Source organism: Perissodus microlepis, chromosome 14 (genome assembly GCF_051167445.1).
Source record: "Perissodus microlepis isolate ML-2025 ecotype Zambia chromosome 14, ASM5116744v1, whole genome shotgun sequence".
NCBI classification, from domain to species: domain Eukaryota; kingdom Metazoa; phylum Chordata; class Actinopteri; order Cichliformes; family Cichlidae; genus Perissodus; species Perissodus microlepis.
Window position 1 is genome coordinate 9,364,537 of NC_140474.1, and position 19,828 is coordinate 9,384,364.

General features: G+C 40.3%; 1 protein-coding gene across 3 annotated transcripts in view; it reads right to left on the reverse strand.

Annotated features, from left to right (window-relative positions):
* Positions 1-248: 248 nt before the first annotated feature.
* stard13b (StAR related lipid transfer domain containing 13b) overlaps positions 249-19,828 on the reverse strand; it is a 59,380-nt gene continuing 39,800 nt past the window's right edge. The window contains exons 6-18 of one of the 3 annotated variants that reach the window (XM_084950039.1): positions 10,086-10,157; positions 8,924-9,005; positions 6,566-6,629; positions 4,468-5,825; positions 4,200-4,370; positions 3,822-3,981; positions 3,535-3,733; positions 3,235-3,448; positions 2,688-2,802; positions 2,356-2,577; positions 2,043-2,260; positions 1,760-1,936; positions 249-1,618 (exon numbers count right to left, since the gene is read on the reverse strand). In XM_084950039.1, the coding sequence (XP_084806165.1) occupies positions 1,501-1,618; positions 1,760-1,936; positions 2,043-2,260; positions 2,356-2,577; positions 2,688-2,802; positions 3,235-3,448; positions 3,535-3,733; positions 3,822-3,981; positions 4,200-4,370; positions 4,468-5,825; positions 6,566-6,629; positions 8,924-9,005; positions 10,086-10,157 (3,170 nt within the window). In that variant the 3' untranslated portion in view covers positions 249-1,500. The remainder of the gene's footprint in view (positions 1,619-1,759; positions 1,937-2,042; positions 2,261-2,355; positions 2,578-2,687; positions 2,803-3,234; positions 3,449-3,534; positions 3,734-3,821; positions 3,982-4,199; positions 4,371-4,467; positions 5,826-6,565; positions 6,630-8,923; positions 9,006-10,085; positions 10,158-19,828) is intronic. The other 2 variants (XM_084950040.1, XM_084950041.1) reach the window with 2 other exon arrangements.

The window sequence follows — 19,828 nt, forward strand, 5'->3', positions numbered from 1 at the left end:
GCCACTGTAAAAATCATTGGTAAAGATCATCAATCTGCAAATAGAGGAGCCATCTAGTGGCAGAAACTGACAGTTTCCCTAGTTTAACCCAAGTTACCATATATGTCTTGATGTATTCTCAATCATTCAGGTAAGTAAATCTCCAAAAGTTGATTCTGTTCATCTGGACGTAGCGGTTTCAGTGGGAGAAACGTTTCGCCACTCATCCAAGTTACTTCTTCAGTCTCAGCTGACTGCAGGTTTCCCCAATCTTATAAACAGTACATTTGCAAGTTACCATATAGTTACCATGTAGTTTGGAAGAAAAAAGCCAGAGAATAATAAAACAGTCTTTATTAGCTTTTTCAACCACTATTGAGGTGGCATTATAAAAGCAATCAATTTCAGATAAGTCATCCTCTGTGCACTATTTCGAGTCACATGAGTTTTGTAAAAAGCCAGCAGAGGTCCCTCTCATTCCAAATCAGAGTGAAGTGTGTTTTCTTGCTCGGTGTATGAACTTTTGTATTTAAAAATATTTAAGTATTTTTAAATGAGAATTTCTGACACCTCTTAAACGTCTGTAACAAGTTCTTAGCTTCTTTTGAGCATTAATTGAGTTCACATACTCCCAAAAATACTGTTTAAATTTTTACTTATTTTTAGAATCAGATAATACAATTAGGAATCAGCACACAAAACATTTCATTATTTTAATGGTTTTATTTTTTTTAAAAAAGAAATTTTTGGACCTGACTGCACAATCCAGTACCCTAAAGCAGGTATGATCAAGTCAAACCTTAAGTCACCTTCTTCACAACCACTGAAGGTCAACGTTTATTACAGTTACACCCATTTCAAAATGGCAATAAAGGAGCAAAGTAAAACCAGCTTACAATTTTGTACCATGTGTTTGACAGAACGGTTCACACAGAAAAATGAATTAATATATGGAAAATTAACATATGTACTCATTACCCCTTCATATATATATATATGTATATATATATATACACACATATATACAAAATATACATTCTATTTAATTTACAGTATATTCACACACACAGACACACATATATACACTTGAGTGTACATCATAATAATTATAGCTTTAAATCTGAAACAAACAAATATATGCTTCCCAGAAGCATTTCAGAGCTCGAATGTCCTAGACATTGTAGAAACAATAATACAATAATATTATTAAAGATAATTATTATAACATACAGTTTTAGAAACATGAAGGTAAATAAAATAGTCATAAATGTCAATGATATTGGCAGGATAATTAATTTCCCAATGAAGAATTATGCTCAGCGCCTATAAGATGTCCTCTTTTAAAATTGTGCAATTTCAGAGGAGCCATAAGTTATTATCAGAGCATTTTGCATTCAGACAAACAAACAATAAACTGTGCTTTTGTTCTGGAGCCCTGTCTCTGCTTTTTGTGGCTGTTAGCAATGACTCAAAGGCTCAATGTTGATCTCAAGGCTGAGCAGACACAAGCAGCAAAGAATTTCAGATTTTGGTCTCTGGGCCGTCTGTGATTAGTGGCTGAAAGGAGTTGCGGATTCGGGCAGCTTCTGCAGCACAAAGGTGGCCAAAGGCTTTGTTGTACCAGTCTGGAGTCCTTCCCCTGAAATCAAAACACTATATTCAATATACTATAGCATACATCACAAAATATTTAGAAATGCAGCTCAAACCATAAGAGAACAACTTTTCTTTATAGCACTTTCTAAAAGAATCTTGTGTAAAAGCTCATTGTAGGACTTACTTCATGTCCACTCTGCAGATGTGAGTTAGTCTGGACTTTCCTGAGCCACAGGGCTCTAATAGGTAGTTAGACTCCAGGACTATAGCCCTTATCCCTCCTAAAGGAGGACAGTCTTCGTGCTCTATAGACACAGAAACCAGGGAGCAAGCACCTTTGGGCAAGTCTGTCCTCCATGACCTTGAATGCACAGAAAGAGACTGATTATGGTATCTAAAGAAATACAATTTGAGCTATTCCCAAAATAAGAGATCATATGGTGCACTGAGTTTTCTTAAGCACTCACCTAAGAACTACAAAGTCCCTGCTGGGATGAGGGGGCATGCGACTCAGGACATACTGAAACACTTCTGTTTGCCTGTCCAGTGTCTCGCACACTTTCCACTGAAGGAGGTCCATATCCCACAGGTGGCGCTCTCGCAGCACCCGGTTCAACACCACAGATGGCGGTGCTTCCACCTCGACAGACACTTTCCAACGTCTCAAAGGGTTGCCATCTCCTACCTGGATCACACACATAAGACACAAAAAGGATTGTTTTCATGTACCACTATCTTTGAAATAAAGATAGTGGTTTAAGTTTAGGTTAGAAAACGAACCTTCTTATAATAGAGCTCTGTGTTATCAGAGCTGCTGCACGACACCCAGTATTTGGATTTTTCCCGGGCCTCTTTGAGCAGGTTCTGAAGTCTCCCCTCCAAAAGCGTTTGGTATGTTCCATCCTCATCTTCCGACTGCTTGCACAGCTCGTCAATTGTTGGTGCATGCAAATCAGCCTCCACGTAGGAATTACGCGACTGAGTAACCATCTCATGAGGGATCTAATGGGTGCGTAAAAGCATAAGGTAAGGCTCACAGCAAATAAAAACAAGACTAGATACTGCATCCAGGCTTTAAATTCTTACTGCACAATAAACACAGGTTCTCGTACCTCAAAGAGGCGGTTGCACTCTATGATCATGTGAGCGAGGCCCTGTGCCGCTGCTAAATTCTCATTCAGATCCTTCTGGTCTGGTCTGCCAGTAGCATACTTCTTATGCATGCCCCTGGAGATTATATGAGGAGAGAAAACCTATTAGGCCAGCAGGGACTTCAGGTCAACATCCCCACAAGAAACAGTATATAAACCCTTCTTCCGCTCTGCAGGAAACCGCTTTGATCTCTTTAGCAACAATTTCAACTTGCTAAATTAGAGAGCTTTGCTTTGTTTGTACACAGCATGATCTCATAAAACATTAAGCTTTAACTGGGGTAAAACTGGCCCAGAAAGACAGATATCTACTGCACCCCTGAGGGATGAGTAAAATCTGTAACCCACTTTATAGCGATCTTTATGGAGCTGTGGGGAAGATAATCATGCAGGAGTTAATGTATGCATGTCTTCATCATTATTTTTGTAAACACAGAATGGCAGGTAATGTTACCCAAAACCACAGACACCAAGTTAAGTGTAACACAAGAAAAAAAGAAAACAATACCTTGGTGAAAGATTGTCCTTCTTCATTTTGTTGAGATGGAAGAGGGACGGAGCCAGGCACACAGCAATATTCATAGGTGTCATCTGGTTCTCCGCCACAGAGGAAGTGACATCACTAAGGAAACAGAGCAGCGTCTGCAGTACCTCTCGATTTTCATCAGACATCAACATGATGGCGGCCTGGACAGCTTGCAATCTTTGGTCCTTTGGTACATCTGCACAGGTGAATAGAAGGATTAGAACACAACATTTGTGCTTTGCAGAGGTAGTGATAACAGATAAAAATGCAATCTTTACTTACACTGGTAAATATGGAGGAAGGTCTCTCCCAGCTTGCTGGTGAGTAGGGGCTCAGGTAAATCCCTGAAGAATTGCTTCACCATATCAGCCACATCATAGGCAGACTGATCCTCATAATTTACATTTTCTGGAGAACTTTCATTCATCTGCCTCAGAGCTTGGATTCGAGACTTCACGCCTGATTTACGAAAAAGACCCACCTGGAAGCAAAACAGTTATATCACATAAACTTCATATATGAAAATGAAAGGCATGTGCAGTGTGAGAGTATCGTATGCTGTCACTGACCTGGTCAAGACACTGACTCCTCAAGTACCGCAGGGCCTGCTGCAGGCCGAGGGGCAAGGGCTGTCCTGAACGCTGCACATGCACAATGAGAGGAACTCCAAACACATTCTTATCCTTATAATCTGGTACCTTCATTCTCTTCATAAATTTTGGCACAGACCTAGGAGAGACATTAGCACATGTTTTTAAAAATTCTCTTTAGACTAAAGAAAGATGATGGCAATGAAGGACGCCAATACAGTATATCAGGATTTGGACAAATACATACATAAAGAATACTGACGACTGAGAGTGATTATCAGTTCAAAGAACTGTAATAAAATCCAAATTGAAAATAGGAATCAAACATAAGTAGTTGGGAGAATATGTTAGACTTACCAAGTCCAGCCATGTTTATTGGTCAGGGAATACTTCTCCATGATTGCAGTCAAACGCAACAGTGAAAACTTTTGTAACAAACTCAGCTGGCCTGCTGATTGGTTTGTGATCTGCAGGGATGCTCTTGAGTGACTTAGACGATTAGATATCTGAAAGCTGGGCCATCTTAACCTAATGCCAGAAGAGATTAAAAAAGCAAAGAAAATAGAGTAAACTTTTATTCATCTTAACATACTCTTACTGCTTAGTTCCATCAGTTCAGTCTTACCTATTAGGTCTTGTGAGTGATGCACCTACACCGGAGTCCCTCCTTTCCCTGAGCCTTGTAGATTCTGTCTCTGTAAGTGATATTTTGTCTCTGTCTCCATCACTAGGCACAATCTGGCTTTCCGTGACAGAATTCCCCTCAAAGTCCAATGTAATCTGACTAGAGGACTGAAGCCCTGCTGTATCATCCTTCCCGTCATCGATCTGTACTATCCCCTCGCCTCCAGGTAACACATTTTTTGACCAGTGGTCCACTATCTGTTGTAGACCATTGACATGCAGTAAGATATCATCCAGGTGTGGAAACAGATCCTCTTTCTCCAGGTCTATCAGGTCTCCAGTGCTGGCATACAGATGCGAGCCAGGAACATTATCGTACACACTGATGCGGCTACCTCTGGAAGAGGACTGGGTGGCAGGCCGTGTTTCCTTTCTGCATGAAATTAAAGGGGAGTCCAGGTGCATGCTGCCAGTGTGCCAGTTAATTGAGGCGCCACCAGTTGGGGACAGGCTCTCTATGGACAATGCTTTGGGGAAGGTTCCTGGCTTGTGGTCTTTGGGAATGTGGACCACGAGGTTTTCATAAGAGCAAAATTCATTTCTACGATTTTGTTCTGCAACTTTATTCATTTGGGATCCTGAGAAGATGTCCATGTCCTCCAAATACATGCCGCTGCGTTTATGGTCAACACGGTGAGGTTTACGCTCTTTTAGGCTGGGTGTGCTGACAGTGCTGCCACCAGAATGGCTGCTACCCTCACTACTGGAGTGGGACGGCAGAATTTTATTGCATGGTGGTTCCAGAGCTCCACCATCTCCATTTATTATGTCTTCACACCTCAATTTCTTCAGGGCCTGGGCCTCCTGCTGCAGCACAGGAGAGCTGATTACCAGCGTCTTATGGCCTTTTCCCAGAGTACCTCGGGAGCTCAGTGTATCCATACGCTTTAGTAACTCCTTGGCGTGGGTTGTTTTGCTGTGCTTGTCAGATGGTGAATTGAAGTGAGCAAATTCTTTGGGGATGTGAGGCATTGTGAGAGAAGTTGAGTCTGGCATTGCTGCAGTGTCTGAGCAGGTGCGGTTGGAACAGTCAGAGTCCTCTGTGCTGAGGCCCCGATGACCGCTGCCTCCGCTGCTCTCGCTGTGCAAAGAAGAGACCTCTGGCTCACTGAGGTCTGTCAGAACACTCTCGCTGCTGGTGGTAGTTCTCAGGGGCACACCATCTCTGGAGAGCTCACCCTCTCTGTGATTTCCCAGCAGACTGTCAATGTCCTGTAACCTGGACCAACGCCGGCTGCTCCACTCAAAGGTCCATTTGTCACTAATAGCAAACAGATCGTCTTCATCAGAGTCTTCACTCTGGGAAAAGAAAGATTATTTTACACTAATTATTCTGATATTCAGATATAACTGCAACTGCTGCTATTTAGGTCTCATGAAAGTTACTGCAGTAGTAAATAACTATCCACTGAAATAACAATAACAATCAAAAAGACCATGGATGCAGAAACACTCCACAAAGGATAATTTGCATATTTTACCTCTTTGTAGTGTGTGTGTGAAAATTTTTTCACTGGAAGCTAAAACGTGTGTACTATCACACAAAATCTATAGCACAAAGGATAGCTACAGGCAATAAAAGGAAAATGTGTTTGCAAAGGACTAATACCATTATGCAACCAGCCAAGAAAAGGCTACATTCCAGTGCGTGAACAAATAAGAAGTAATAACTGTGAATGTAATAATAGTTGTATATAAAGATAAAGTTAGGTTCTATTTGTGCTGAAGCATGTATTAACATTTCTTTTCAACATCTTAAAACTTACTGATAACTACTGTGGTATTAGACTCAAAGATTTTTTTTTCTATTAAGAGCTACAAACCAAGAATAACAGCTCAAAGCAGTCCAGACTATGTGGAGAGTCGCACACAAAAGGCTATTGTTGTGGCAAAAATAAATATATAACCAATTGAGTCATAAAATGTTTTAAAAATATATCTCTTCAAGGAGGATGCTGTTTTTTCCCCAAATCCAAAATGCATTCAATGTTATATTATACTTGTCACAACTGTAAAAGTAAAAAGACTTTAACACTTACTTTCTTCTTTGGAAGATTCACGTCAAGTTTCATAGAGGCACACTTATTTAAAGTGTGGAGTCGCCTGAAAGAAAAACAGCCTTAGGATGAAAAGCTGTTCCAAGCAAACAAAAGAAAGCAGCAGTAGTAATCAACACCAGATGAGCAGACTAGAAAAATATCCACTTCTGTTTGTTGTTTAAGTGTTAATCTGATCAGTGTCTGTTTGGATGCACAGCCAGACCCAGTGGGAAACTGAATTTATCCATATAATAGTACCCTAAACCTAATGAACACCGGTAATTGTCAGTTGCTCTGTTCTCTAAGTGATAGTGGCTCGAAGGGCTGCCTGTTGCAGTCTGACAAACGTGAACTTTAGTTCAACTTTGCCTAATCAAATTCATTCAAAATTTTCCCCTGTACGTGTTAACATATAGGCCTTAAATGTGATCTTCAACTTAGCATGGTGATTTAGAAAGACTGTCCTTAACATGAAGCATAGACAATATAGCTGTAAGTTTTGCATTTATCATAATCTATTTATAAATACTGATGTACATTTCCTTAACGTAGTTTTATAAAAAGAAACAGTGAATGCTTTCAGTATCTCTAATAAGCATCACGAACTAAGGCTTTGAGCGTATCCTTAGTGATTACAGTTTATGGGTGTGCCAACTGGAATTTACAGTACACTGTACAACGGCACTAAGAGCTGAAAATGAACCAACCGCTGCAGATGGAAAAAATGACGACATAAGAAAACACACTCCCGCTAAACTGAGTGTTGGCTTTAGACAAAGAAACAAATGTGCGGTAAGATAATTTCAAGCTTTAACAGCTCCACATACTGCTAACAGGCTTTTTTTTAACCGACTGACAGTATTGTTCTGTGTCAGTAAAAGGCCTCTAACCATTCTCCAGTGTTACAGAAGGGGTTAGTTAAACAAGACGTTCCCATGATTGTTACTGTAGATAGTGGAGCAATGAAGAGGGGGATCTCTAAGCTGGGGGCCCTTTATTCCGCAGGCCAGAAGAGCTTTGAATGTGGTTACTATAAAAAGGAGGCTGCTTAGTGAAGGATCAGAGAGCAACTCACACACATAAAATAACTATCCGCTTCAGTTCAATCACAAGATGAAGGCCGCTTTTTATTTTTGCACACATGCCTGTGGTGGCAAAACTGATAATAAAGCCATCCTAATGTTACCATAGAGATGGAGGAACGTCGTGGACAACAATCACGTTAGAGGTGGAACTGTTTCCAATTGTGTTGTATTTATCCTGTGGCTAGTTTGGAATTCAGATGAGTTGCTTTAGGGTTGTTTAGAGTCACAGCATATTGAGCTGTGCAAGGCACCCCTCACGTTCCTTCTGCTTTCCTCTTGGGATGGTTGCTATAGTTACAGTGGTAGCCTGAGTGCTGTTTGCATCTTGGCTTGAAAAAGTATATGCGTTGTCTCACCCTACAAGAACGTTATGTATAACCACCAGTTGTTGGCTTAGTGTACGTTTTTAGTCATTCTCTGGCAAACTAGGAAATCATATACAGTATTTATGCATAGTTGGGTTAGATGAACAGCAGAAGAGTCTCATCAGTGCTCTTGCAAGTGAAGGATTTAATAAAGCTGCAAGAGGCATAAAATGTGGAAAAGGCCAAAAAAATTTTAAAAACAGCCGTATCCTCTTGCAGTGCTAAAAATAGGTCAATGATCCGATCTGACTTCAAAAGAGTCAATCACACTATTGGACAACCATATCCTTCCACCTGATGTTGTTCTAATTTATGCTAGCCAAAGTCTCCAATCCCAGGCTAAGTGTTCTAAAGCCTGGAAACTCTCTTATCTCTCAGATTACTTACAAAATACAAAAAGGACATCAGGTTAATATAGAAGTATTTTATCCAGTGCGGCCAAAGAGCATGTTGCTTACACCAACTTTAAACCAAAATTTTCATTTTGTCCATTTGGGGACCACCATATATCTGTGCGACCTGGTGAAGGTCTGTAAGCAGTGATTTAATAAATGAAATAATAAACATAACTCCAAGTGGGAAAAAAACTTCATAGTAAGCTACTTTCAGCTGATCGCTTGCCACAAGGGGTCCCCACAGTGGGTAGCTTCATGTTTGATTTGGCAGAGTTTTAAGCTGAATGCCCTTCCTGACACGATCCCAAAGGGGATAACCAACGAGTTTATGTAATAACAGTTGTATAAATACAGGATTTGTGTCTGCAGCTTTTAGCTTTTTAAACTTTTTTCACATCATTCCATGGAAGTTGTGCTTCCATGTCAAACTTCACAGGGCCTTCAACATAGCTCCACTTCAGTGTTTGCAACTTTATTTCAAAGATTAGCTATAAATATCTGACATGGCATTACCTGCACAGAGGTTCCACAAGATCTTTGTCCAAAAAATCATGATCTCTTTTCACAGGAGTAATGTCAATGGGAAACTGCGAATCTGGAAAAAAAAGAATAAAAGTTGGAGAAAGAAGCAGTGTTCAAATTCCTCCCTGACATTTTAGCAGTGTTCTTGGATATGATGAATGGAAAGAGAGATGGGGAAAACACATTCTTTCCAGAACTACATTGAAAGCTGGGAGACCATTAAACTTGTTTTGTATGTGATGCTAATGAGCAGAGACAGAATTTGTTCAAATAACAGCGTTCAGGCTTGTGAGCATTACGTCTTGCCCTGGGTATGGGCTTCCTCTTACATAACTTAAGAGGATGAATCTAACATTCCACTGCATTCATGTCAAGTTGTCGACTTCTTACAAAAAGCAGAGGTTGCTCGGTCTGATTTTAAAGTTGGGCAAATATTCTGTTAAACTGTATTCTGGACTTAAAAAAATGGCAAAAGCTTCAAGCACTGGGATAATTTCTAATACACAATCCCAATATCATACTAAAATTACGTTAACTTATTATTCACTCAAACAGCAATGTCTGTATTCATTGCCAAAGTCCACATACTATCTACAAACTGTCAGAAAACAAATATATTGCACCACAGCACATCAGAAGTCTGGCCACAGCGCAGAGATCTGAGGGAGTACAGCTACCTTAAGCTCTGATAAAACCCAGTTCTTCCCATGACTTTAGTCTTTAAGCACAGAAGACATGTTTATGTAGTAATCGTAGCTTGGAAAAGATTAGACTTTAAAAGCAGCTGAATTTTCCACTTGTGTTGCTGTGTCTAGGGATCTGACTGCGGTCCAAGCTCCAAGGCTTCCTGAGAATAGTGGTGTAAATGAGGCGCACTATGCAGCTCATGAATACATGGTTTTGTGTACAGTGTTGGGGGCAGACCAGATAACACTGTGTACCATTATTCACTCATCAGCTTGCAAGTCCATGTTCAATCAAAAACACTGTTCTATTTAGGAACAGATCTAAAATAAAAAAAAAAGCCATTTTTAGTTCCTTACAGAAGCCTTTTATTGCTGTTCTACTTTGTTAACCCTTTTCCCTTTAATGTCAACATTTCGACCCTTTGGTTATGTGTGAATGTGTGGAGGAGTTTTTTTTGTTTTTTTACCTTCAAAGAGCTGAGCATACTGGGGAAATCCTGCTGCCCGCAGCCAATCACACGCCTCTTTCGCCTCAATTTCTGAAATACAAGAAATGTTGTTGTTTGAGATAAAAAGTGAAATATAGTCACATTAGATGAGTTAGTTTTCATTTTGACAAAGAAACTGGGCTTTCAAGTGAAACCAAAACCAAGCCTGCGCCTTTTTCCAGCACGCACAACAGACTTAAGATTGGACAGACAGCAGATCTGGGTAAATCCAGAGATACTATTATGTATAAAACAAACAGTGACAAAATGTAAATAGGGTAAAAGGATCCTTATCAGCACTCTATGCCTCTTTAATAGAGTCCAAGCAAAGCAAACAAGTAGAGTTTGTGATAATTGATCCCTCCAGTCATGATCATAAACTGGTCCCGGTGACCTGCAGAGTGAGACGTCTGCAGAGCCGCTGATGACAAGGAGAGGAAACAGACCATTGGCGCCTTTCTATTAATGCTAATAGAGCTGGGTGACATTTACCGCCTACACAAGACATGCTGTCTGACACAGCAGTGCTACAGTAAATAGGTTGCGTTACATTAGGAGAGGAAATGTAAAACTGTAGTCAATAAACATCAGAATTTATAAGAATGTGTTAGGAGAAATAATGCAGGTACTAAAAATGATTATTATAACTTTTTTATGTTAAAAAAAGGCCTACTTGTCCTCATTGAAGAAGATTATTTGTTGTTTATTGCAGTTTCCTATAAAAACATTTTTCTTAAGGTTTTTAAACTTCTGGTTGTTCTGAAAAATGCTTTTTGTTTTACTTTTTGTCTCACGATAATTAACAAACTGATCCAAAGACTAATTTATAACAAAAATTCTTAAAGTTTCAAAAAAACACATAACCAAACAATGCCTTACATCATGGTGAGTCACTCCACAGGTACATTTTAAGCATTAGAAACCTAACTGACTCTGTGGTAAATTATTTTACATAAAACATATGAAGCACAGATTTTATATCTACCTAAATCTATTTATTAAACAGCTCTTACCAGTTTCAGGGTGGGTTTTTTGTTGTTATTGTTCAAAAACCTTTCCACAATTTGAAGAAGAATACAGACAGTAAATATTACATCCAGAATAATCGTGCATAAACTGCGCCAGCGGCTGACAAACAATTCTCCCATTACATCTGAAGTCTTATTTCCAAGCCCTATCTGAGCCTGACACAATACAACTGAAACATAAAACACCATCATTCATCACACTATACTTCATAATTACAGCAGTTGTATTGTTTAAATGAATATACAGCTATCGGACATTTTTCCAGATATAATCCTGAACTCACCTGTGCTGCTTTACTTGTTTTCCATCCAGAAATCTATAAAAAGTGACTTTGGTCATGCAACTGAATAAATATTAGCAGTTCCCTCTGTCCTTGAATGATAGAAAAGGTCTGCTGTTTACCCCCTTAACCAGCAGTTAAGTCAACACGTGTAGGCGTCCAGGAGCCACTCTGCTCTGTTCCCACCTGTATCAGCAGGAGCTAAAGGTTTTCTGAGCAGCTAGCCTTCCCTCTTAGGGGGATAATATCAGGCCTGTATTATTCAACTGTAGCTCATAGTGAGAGCGCTGCCAGGTCCTCTTGTGTCCCACAGCCACAGGTTGGACCACTGGGAGCAAGTAACATGAGCTGGGAATTCCTCTCTGTTTGGCATTCTGTAACACGATACTGAGACATTCTGTCCTCTCATCCTCTCTCTAAGGAAATCTCTTGTGGATAAAAGGCTGGATGGGCATGATGCCAAAAATGAGAACTTGTGTTTTCCCTCCACAACCCACAGCCTTAAAACTGTGTACAGTATAAAATTACAGTTTCACAAAGAGATGAAACCCAGTTTGGCTGTGACACAATGGCTCTGAATGTTAAAAGCTGTGCACAACTAAAGCATCTGTGGCAACCGAGGGCGTCCTTCCTTTACCATTCTCTTTGTGCAACATTACCAAAAATATATTTTTAAAAAACCCAGCTGTTATGTAATTCATTGCATGGATATGACGTGACAAAATGCCCAAAGAAAACCTAGTTTAGATACAGAATGAGGTGGGTAGTCCCACAGTCTCATCCCAAACTTTTGATAAATATTGATTGGCAACAACATGAGCAAAAACTTTTCGGGTTTTTATTTTGTTTTGTCCTGAGCCTTTATAATCTTATTCCTTTCATACTCTTTTGTAAAACAATCTAAAATAAAAAGAACAAATTCATTCAATCAGTCTTATTGGGAATAATAAGTAATTATCGTCAGTGAAGCATCTGTCTTAATATGCCTACTCTCCAAAACACTTCAAACTACCACTGTAGTTTCCTGCCAGTAACAAATTATCATGTACTCACGGGATGTTTTCATCATACAGCCAGAGTGGTTCATATATCCATCAAATCTTAAGAGTGTCTCTCAGCATGTCAGAGCATCTTCATTCCCACGCTGAGCCACATTCCTGCTCTCTCTCCCTGTCTGAACACAGCTTCCAGTTGGAACTCAGATCCACAGCTCCTTCTTTCCCTTTCTCTTTCCGTCTACCCCCAACTACCATGTGCCTGTCCTAACACTAAATCTCTCCTTCAACCCACCCCTTTCTGTGGCAGACTTGTGAACATTCACCCCCGTCTTCTTCCCCTTCAGCTCCTACTGCCCGACCCTCCTATCCAGCTCTGCCCACAACAACTCTTTTATACCCCACTCAGCAGATTTTTGGCAAACATCTAAGCTATAACCAACAGAGGAGATTGCCTCTGAATCCTTGGACTCTCTTGTATTTCAATAATTAAAAATTAAGAATTTCCTATCATTTCCTAAAAGATGTTTCTCTACTCTCACTCAGTTTTCTGTCCAGATTACATGAGGTCAGCTTTTACAGTTTTTTTCTCGAAACTTCATCCAAGAAGTGTTAAAAGTGATGTGGGAAAAGTTTAACTTAAACAAACAAAAGGGAAGAATGGTTTTTACAGACTCCAGATGTTGTTACAGCGGGTCAATGAAATGGAAAAAACGTAGGCAGCTGAACTCTGGGAAAACCATGACATAAACTGTCAGCAATCAGCAGCAGTGAATCATGCTGAGCCCCTCGGCTCACAAGACTCTGCGCTAACATCATCCTAACAGTAATATATGTCAATCTGTTTCAACTCTATGTCTGAAACAAAACAAATACACTCAAAGTCGTCTGATATGGTGAGAGTGTAGTTTCAAGTAAATAAATGCATAAAGAACACCATTTTTTTTTTAAATCTTTAAATAAAATATATTTTGACACAAACACACTTTTAAAAAAGCAAAAAGTCAACTCAATTTACCTTAGAGTTCAATGTAAATCTTTTAAAGTTAAAGGTGAAAGAATCAAATAAGCAAATGTTTTTATAAATCAAATCCAGAAGGACACTGGGGCCGGATTGGCTGTACAATACATCAATAGCCTAATTTTACATTATACTGATTAAATCCCCATAATTATGATTTATGAGGAAAATCTATTGGTTTAATATGCGGATAAAGCCACTTTAAAATGATCAGGGTTTTCCATGGCTCTGCGATTACGTAAGGATATCATATCCATCCATAATTTCCTATCATGTGAGTAGAATTCCAGATGTACTCCGCTTGCCCTCTGCTTGCCTCGCTGTGACACTTCTGCCATTTCCTCTCCTGGTCTAATGGGGCCAGGACTGGGTATAAAGCTTCAAGCACAGACAGAATGGCAGAGTCCCTCCACTTTAGTTACCTCAATAAATCATTTAACAGCAAAGACACTAAGAGCATGGCAGAACTTTAAAACGCTCAAACAAACGGTTTAATTTACTATCTGTGTATGCCCACACAAATGTGCCTCCTCCATACTTCAGTGCCACAAAATGAATCAGCCAGATGACTCAGACTGTAACTGAGTACTGAGACTGTCTATAGGAACACCTGGAGAATGACAAACAGAACCAGCAATATGGAAAAAAAGATTCCACTAGGAGGTGTCGTCATCCTGGGAAGCCTAAAGGTGAGGCCTCTCTTCTCCTTTATGATGCTAATTGCATACAGACACCCACTCACTGTGAGGAGTCAGCTAAGGCTAGACAGACAGCCAGGGGAAACACACTGCCCTTCTCCTAGTCTGCAACAAAACCACAACATCTGATGTTTCATGCTGAAAATAGCCTTACATTCCTTGTCTCACAGCTTATAATTGTGTACAGGGGAGCAAACAGGAAGCGCAAAAGAAGAGAACTGAAGAGTTCAAGGAAATGCTTGCAATTCACAAGGTGGATTAATAGTGTGCTGCCCCATGCAATTCACCTAATGCCGTGGGAATAAAGCCTTCCTATTTCAAAAGAAGGTCTTAATTAACAAAGCTCTACATGTCCCTCAGACTCCAATATCCTCAGCACAATATGCCACAGCGAAACAGGAGGTGCCACTGCTTAACATCACAACTGCCTTTCAGTTTATAACATTCACATTATCACTGATAAACTACCAAGATAGTGAAATAAAGAATACTAGTCAAATTCAAGAGACTTTGTTTCTCTCGTATTGAGTGACAACAGAGTACCTTTGCAGATTTGACTTTGTTCTTGATTGGCACATGAGCTAGATGGCTCCACAGGCCAAGTAATTACAGAGAGCCAATGCTGAATCATCCAGGGACCTCCACCCCCTCATTTGATCCTGTGGGGCACACGGGACCTGTTATCCTGCGGTCGACACAGGATGCAGGTTTAAAATGATCAGCTTTTGGCTGTGTTGCTAAGACACCAAGGCAAAATGTCCTCAAATACAAATGAGCTGTGCAAATCTTGGGCCAACTTCTGCCCTGTGGTCCACACTGACCTGTGGAGAGATCCTTTCATTGGCCGACAGGTCTCCAGTAACAAAGTGGATAAAGAAAATCTCGGTGCCTCCTGAAGAACAGAGACTTTAGGACAATCACAGTGTGAGCCCAGAAAAACCTGGTGCCAAGGCGGCATTAGCATTCTGAACCTGTGTAAGCGCAAGGTTTTACAATTAAATCTTAGATCCACAGACCAGCCTTTTAATCTATCATCATCATTTGGGCTTTAATTCTTTTCTTTGTCTATTAACGTTATAAACCTTAGCATTTTTAATGACTGAAGTCTACCTTTCATTTCTCAGAAGACACACACACACAAACTCACAGCAAGCACTTATTGATTAAATAGTAAAATGAGTAAATAACATAACAACGTGAGCTAGGGATCTGCTGCTGTTGACCATTGCCAAAGCCTGCTGGGTCAAAAGTCATCTGGGCTGTGTTTTTCTCTTGAGGTCCTGTATTGAATTTAAACAAGAGCAGCACAGCTGTGGTAACACTCTCCTTCACCTCTGAAGGACACCCAGAGAGAAGGTTCTTTCATCTTCAGGGGAAACAACCCATCAGCTCGCTTTCTTTCACCATTCATATTGTCTTTTGTCTAGAAATAGCCATTAGAGCTTTTTCAGCATTCACAAGCTAGTAATGATAATACAATGCACAGTGACAACAATTAAATACCAAGACGCTAACTCACATACGCTCATTCCTGTGCAGTGTTGGACAACAGTAGGCTTAAAAAACAACAACAACAACAAAAAAAACCTCCAGTAAAATTCCAGCTTGAAAATCATGCGGGAATGGCACGATTCATGATAATCCAAACATTGCTAAACTCTAGTAAATAACTACAAATGGTTTCTAAAAGCAAATATCAGTTTATGTTCCAAGTCAACAGTCAGAAAGAAAAGGGAAAGCTTTCAAAATCACTCTCTTGTGCTGCCACAAACAGCCTTTCCATGGAGGATTTACAGATGATCCCAGACACAAACTGTAAACTGATAGCCATTCCTGCTGGCTGGGAGTCAGAGCCAGAAGACAAATAACTGGGTATGATGCTGGGGCCACGTGGCTTCTGAGCAAGCCAAGGCTTCAAAGTTCAAACCATCAGCTCTACAGTGTTTTCAGGCAGGCTGTTACAGTGTCTCACATTCACTTGGTTTTGAGAAAACGTTCTAACAATCACATGTTGAATCCCTGGGGCTGCTTTGCAAATAGCAAAAACTGAGGTTAGTGTCAAGTGTACTTCTGCTTCACAGACAGGTGTTCTGCTTCCTCCCCTTTGGTCACACTACAGGATACTTTGGCACATGGCTTCAAACTGACACTTAAACAGAAGTGTCTTTTACTACAGAAGGGACCTCTGACCCCAAACTCTAGAAAGGATGGTAATTTCCAGATCCCCATGTACCTCAACTTTACTGCCAACAGCTCTGAATAGAGGAGAAATCAATCAGTCGAGCTTTCTGTGAAATACATACCGCAGCAACTTCCAAGAGACAATGTGAAAGCTAAACACTTCCAGACACTGAACTGAAGCCACGTTCCCACGCATGTTAAAGTGTTCTGAAAACCATCGTGGAGGCCCTTTTCTTAAGGATTTGCTTTCTTTTGTGATAAAAGTATCAGCTTTGGCTTTTGCTGATTTCCTTCTTCATGCAGGCAAAAGTCCCTGAAACCCTGGACTATTTCCTCAACCCACAGTGATTTTTATAGATTAATCATCGCTCTAGTTTTCAGATGAAATTATTCACTCTATCAACAGATAAGTAACACAGTGCAAGATTAATAACATGGGCAGGGCAGTAATAACATGCACCAAGGAGTTGCTATCTGCTCTCATAAATTTCCCTTTTTCAAAACTGTGGTTTTTTTTTTAAAGCCAACATAGGAGTCATAGCTTGTTGAAACAGATCCTAGAGAGCTATTGTACCTGTGGACATATGTGCTCCCTGCAGTCCAGATGTAAGGCCTGCAATCCTATCAGACTTACGGTGAGCTCCACTTTCTCTTCACTAACATCTCCTTGGAGCTGTCTGCTACCTCCCCTCTTTCTTTTCCTTTTCCCTCTCTCAGCAAGATTCCTGTCAGGGCTTTTCTAGTTGACTCCCTCCTCCTCGTCTTTTATGCCAGCTCTGTTACAGTTAGCTCCTACAGTTTCCCATGTGGCCATGTAGTTAAATGTAACACTTTAGTCCTACAAACAAACTAAACAAGTTCTTATACGGTAGGTCTTTGATGCATCCGCATTCGAAGTCCATACATCTTGTCTTTTATGTGAAATTCTATAGGGTGCATGCCTTGATTCTCCATTCTCTTTGATAGTCTATGTAAACACTACAATTTGGTTTTCCAGTGAAGAAGAATTACTAATTGCTAAGAATTACTGACAAACTCTCAGCCAGCTCAGGTGAAATCTTGACAGTAACATGAAAATAGAATTACTGGAAGCTTTATGACACATGTTTCTAATGTTGTGGCACCCACATAGATAAAAAAAAAAAATCAGATGCTAATTAGTATAAATGTCTTGATGCATGCTCAATCATCCAGGTAAGGAAATCCCAAAATGCTCCAGGTGATCCAGAAGAGAAGAAGGACAACTGCTGCCTAAGTGAAAACCCTTAGTGAGCCCTTATGAGTCAGGAGTATCGGAACAGCTGAGGCACATTTTCTCTGTGATTTTCAAACCCCAAAACACGCTGCACCAAAAATTGGTCCACCCCAAGGATCCAGTTGCCTGGCACAAACAGAGTAATATAGTGTACGCCATTAAGTGCCAGGAGAATTACTGTGATTAATACATCGGGGAAACCAACAACCTCTGGCTAAGCGGATGGCACAACACAGAAGCACTAAGCAACCAGTGGCCACTCTCTCAATGGTGAGGATGTACACATCCTGGACAGGGAGGAACGCTGGTTTGAGCGGGGAGTCAGGGAGGCCCTTTTTCGTGAAAAGAGAAAGAGCATCTCTGAATCAAGGAGGGGGCCTAAGGGTACATCTTTCACATTGCAGCCATTCTCCAACTCTCTGTGAATGCTTCTCATGACCATTGATCAATGCTTGTGACAATTTGCATATTAATGATCAAGAAACTGACCTCACAGCCCATTTTTCATCAGTGGTGCTACTTTCAGTCATTATGCAAATGTACTGTTTATAAGATTGGGGAAACCTGCAGTCAGCTGAGACTGAAGAAATCACTTGAATGAGTGACGAAACGTTTCCCCCCACTGAAAAGGCTACATCTAGATGAACAGAATCAACTTTTTGAGATAATTTGTATAAACTAACACATCCTGTGTAATTTATGAGTGAAGTAATGAGTAAAGACAAAAATAGAAAGGAAAAAAACATCCTGAAGAAATCCTTCTGAAGTCAGATCCTGCAGAGCTCTATTAGGTCCTCCTTCCTCTCATTTGGAAAGGTTCCCAGAGGGCACTATGCAGGGTTCCCTCCTTCTCTGGGAATGGCCTGGGAGAGTCAGAGGGTAGAGAGAGGGCCAATGTCAGAGCACGGGCCCCATACCGTGAGAAAGCCCTCTCAGGACCTCCACAATAAAAGCATGGAGCATCCGTTGGGACGCTGGTCCTAATTAACAACTTCAAAGTGAGTGGCTACAAGATTTCCTCAGGAGCTTGATGTACTCATGAAACAGACTTGTGAGTGGCAGCACAGAGGATCATACTGTCAGCACAACTTTTGTGTATGACGAGGTACAGCTTTGGTTTACCAGTACTGCCAGCCACCCATAGAGTTAAGTGACTGTTCTGCTCTATTAGAGCATTTGTACTCTTACCCACAGAACAATAACTTAAAAATGTAAAACCACTTCTCATCTGTGCCCGTCGGCGTCAGGGCTGAACAGCCTATAAAGAGAAGAGATGGCGGCTGAATGTCTGTGACCTGGATGTGCGCTGCCTTTACACTTCTGTCATTTTTCCAGCTATGACTTGTAATGCACATTTCTACCACAAGAGGTCAGTCAAGTGCTAAACTCTGGCACTTAGAGCACTGTGTTTTAATCACCAATTATTTTGGACTGTGTAATACATAGTTATCTATATTTTTTATTTCACATCCATACAAAATATATTTATATATAAGCAAATGTGGAAATTTCAGGTCAGACCCTAAAGGCACTGACTATATAATCTCTTTTCTAACCAAGACCAAGCCAAAATAAATCTACTATTCACTGTAAAAACAGTACAGCATTTTTTTGTGGCATGTGGAATATAAAACATCTGAGCAGTTTTCCAAAGCACTTCTGTTAATAAGTGACTTTGTGTTCCTGTTACAGTGCAGCCAAGGCATTTCTTCAATCTGCACCTAGTAAATGATTAGCTCCACACATGTGGCAGCTGTCAGCCTCAACTGATTCACACACAGGAGAAGGAGCTTGCAAAGAGTATGTGAGCTCACCCTGCCAAATACAGGCAAAAAGTGGGAATCTGCAAAAGAGCTTTATGAATGCGATGTTTACTTTACTTGTTAGAGGTTGGTTGGAGTGAGCCAGTTTGTTCCTGAGAGTTACAAGATTCTTAACCATTTGTTTTTTTCCCCTCTGTTTTTTAGTCAACAGAGCAAGAAATTTCCAACAACTAACAAACTGTACACAGTACATTTTGACCTTAGGAACAGTGGGATCTACAACAAGAACCATGTAGAGCTATAGTTTAAATAGCTCTGTTATTCAAGTGTATATGTGCTCTATTATTTAACACTCAAATAATATCTGAAATAAAATGTGTACGCCTGATGTTTTCATTGAAATTCAGACCTTTTTCCATTTGCCAGTTCAACAAAGGAGGATTGGGAGACAAAAATCTGAAACAAGGGTTGTTTAAACAATGTTGAACACTAACAATCTA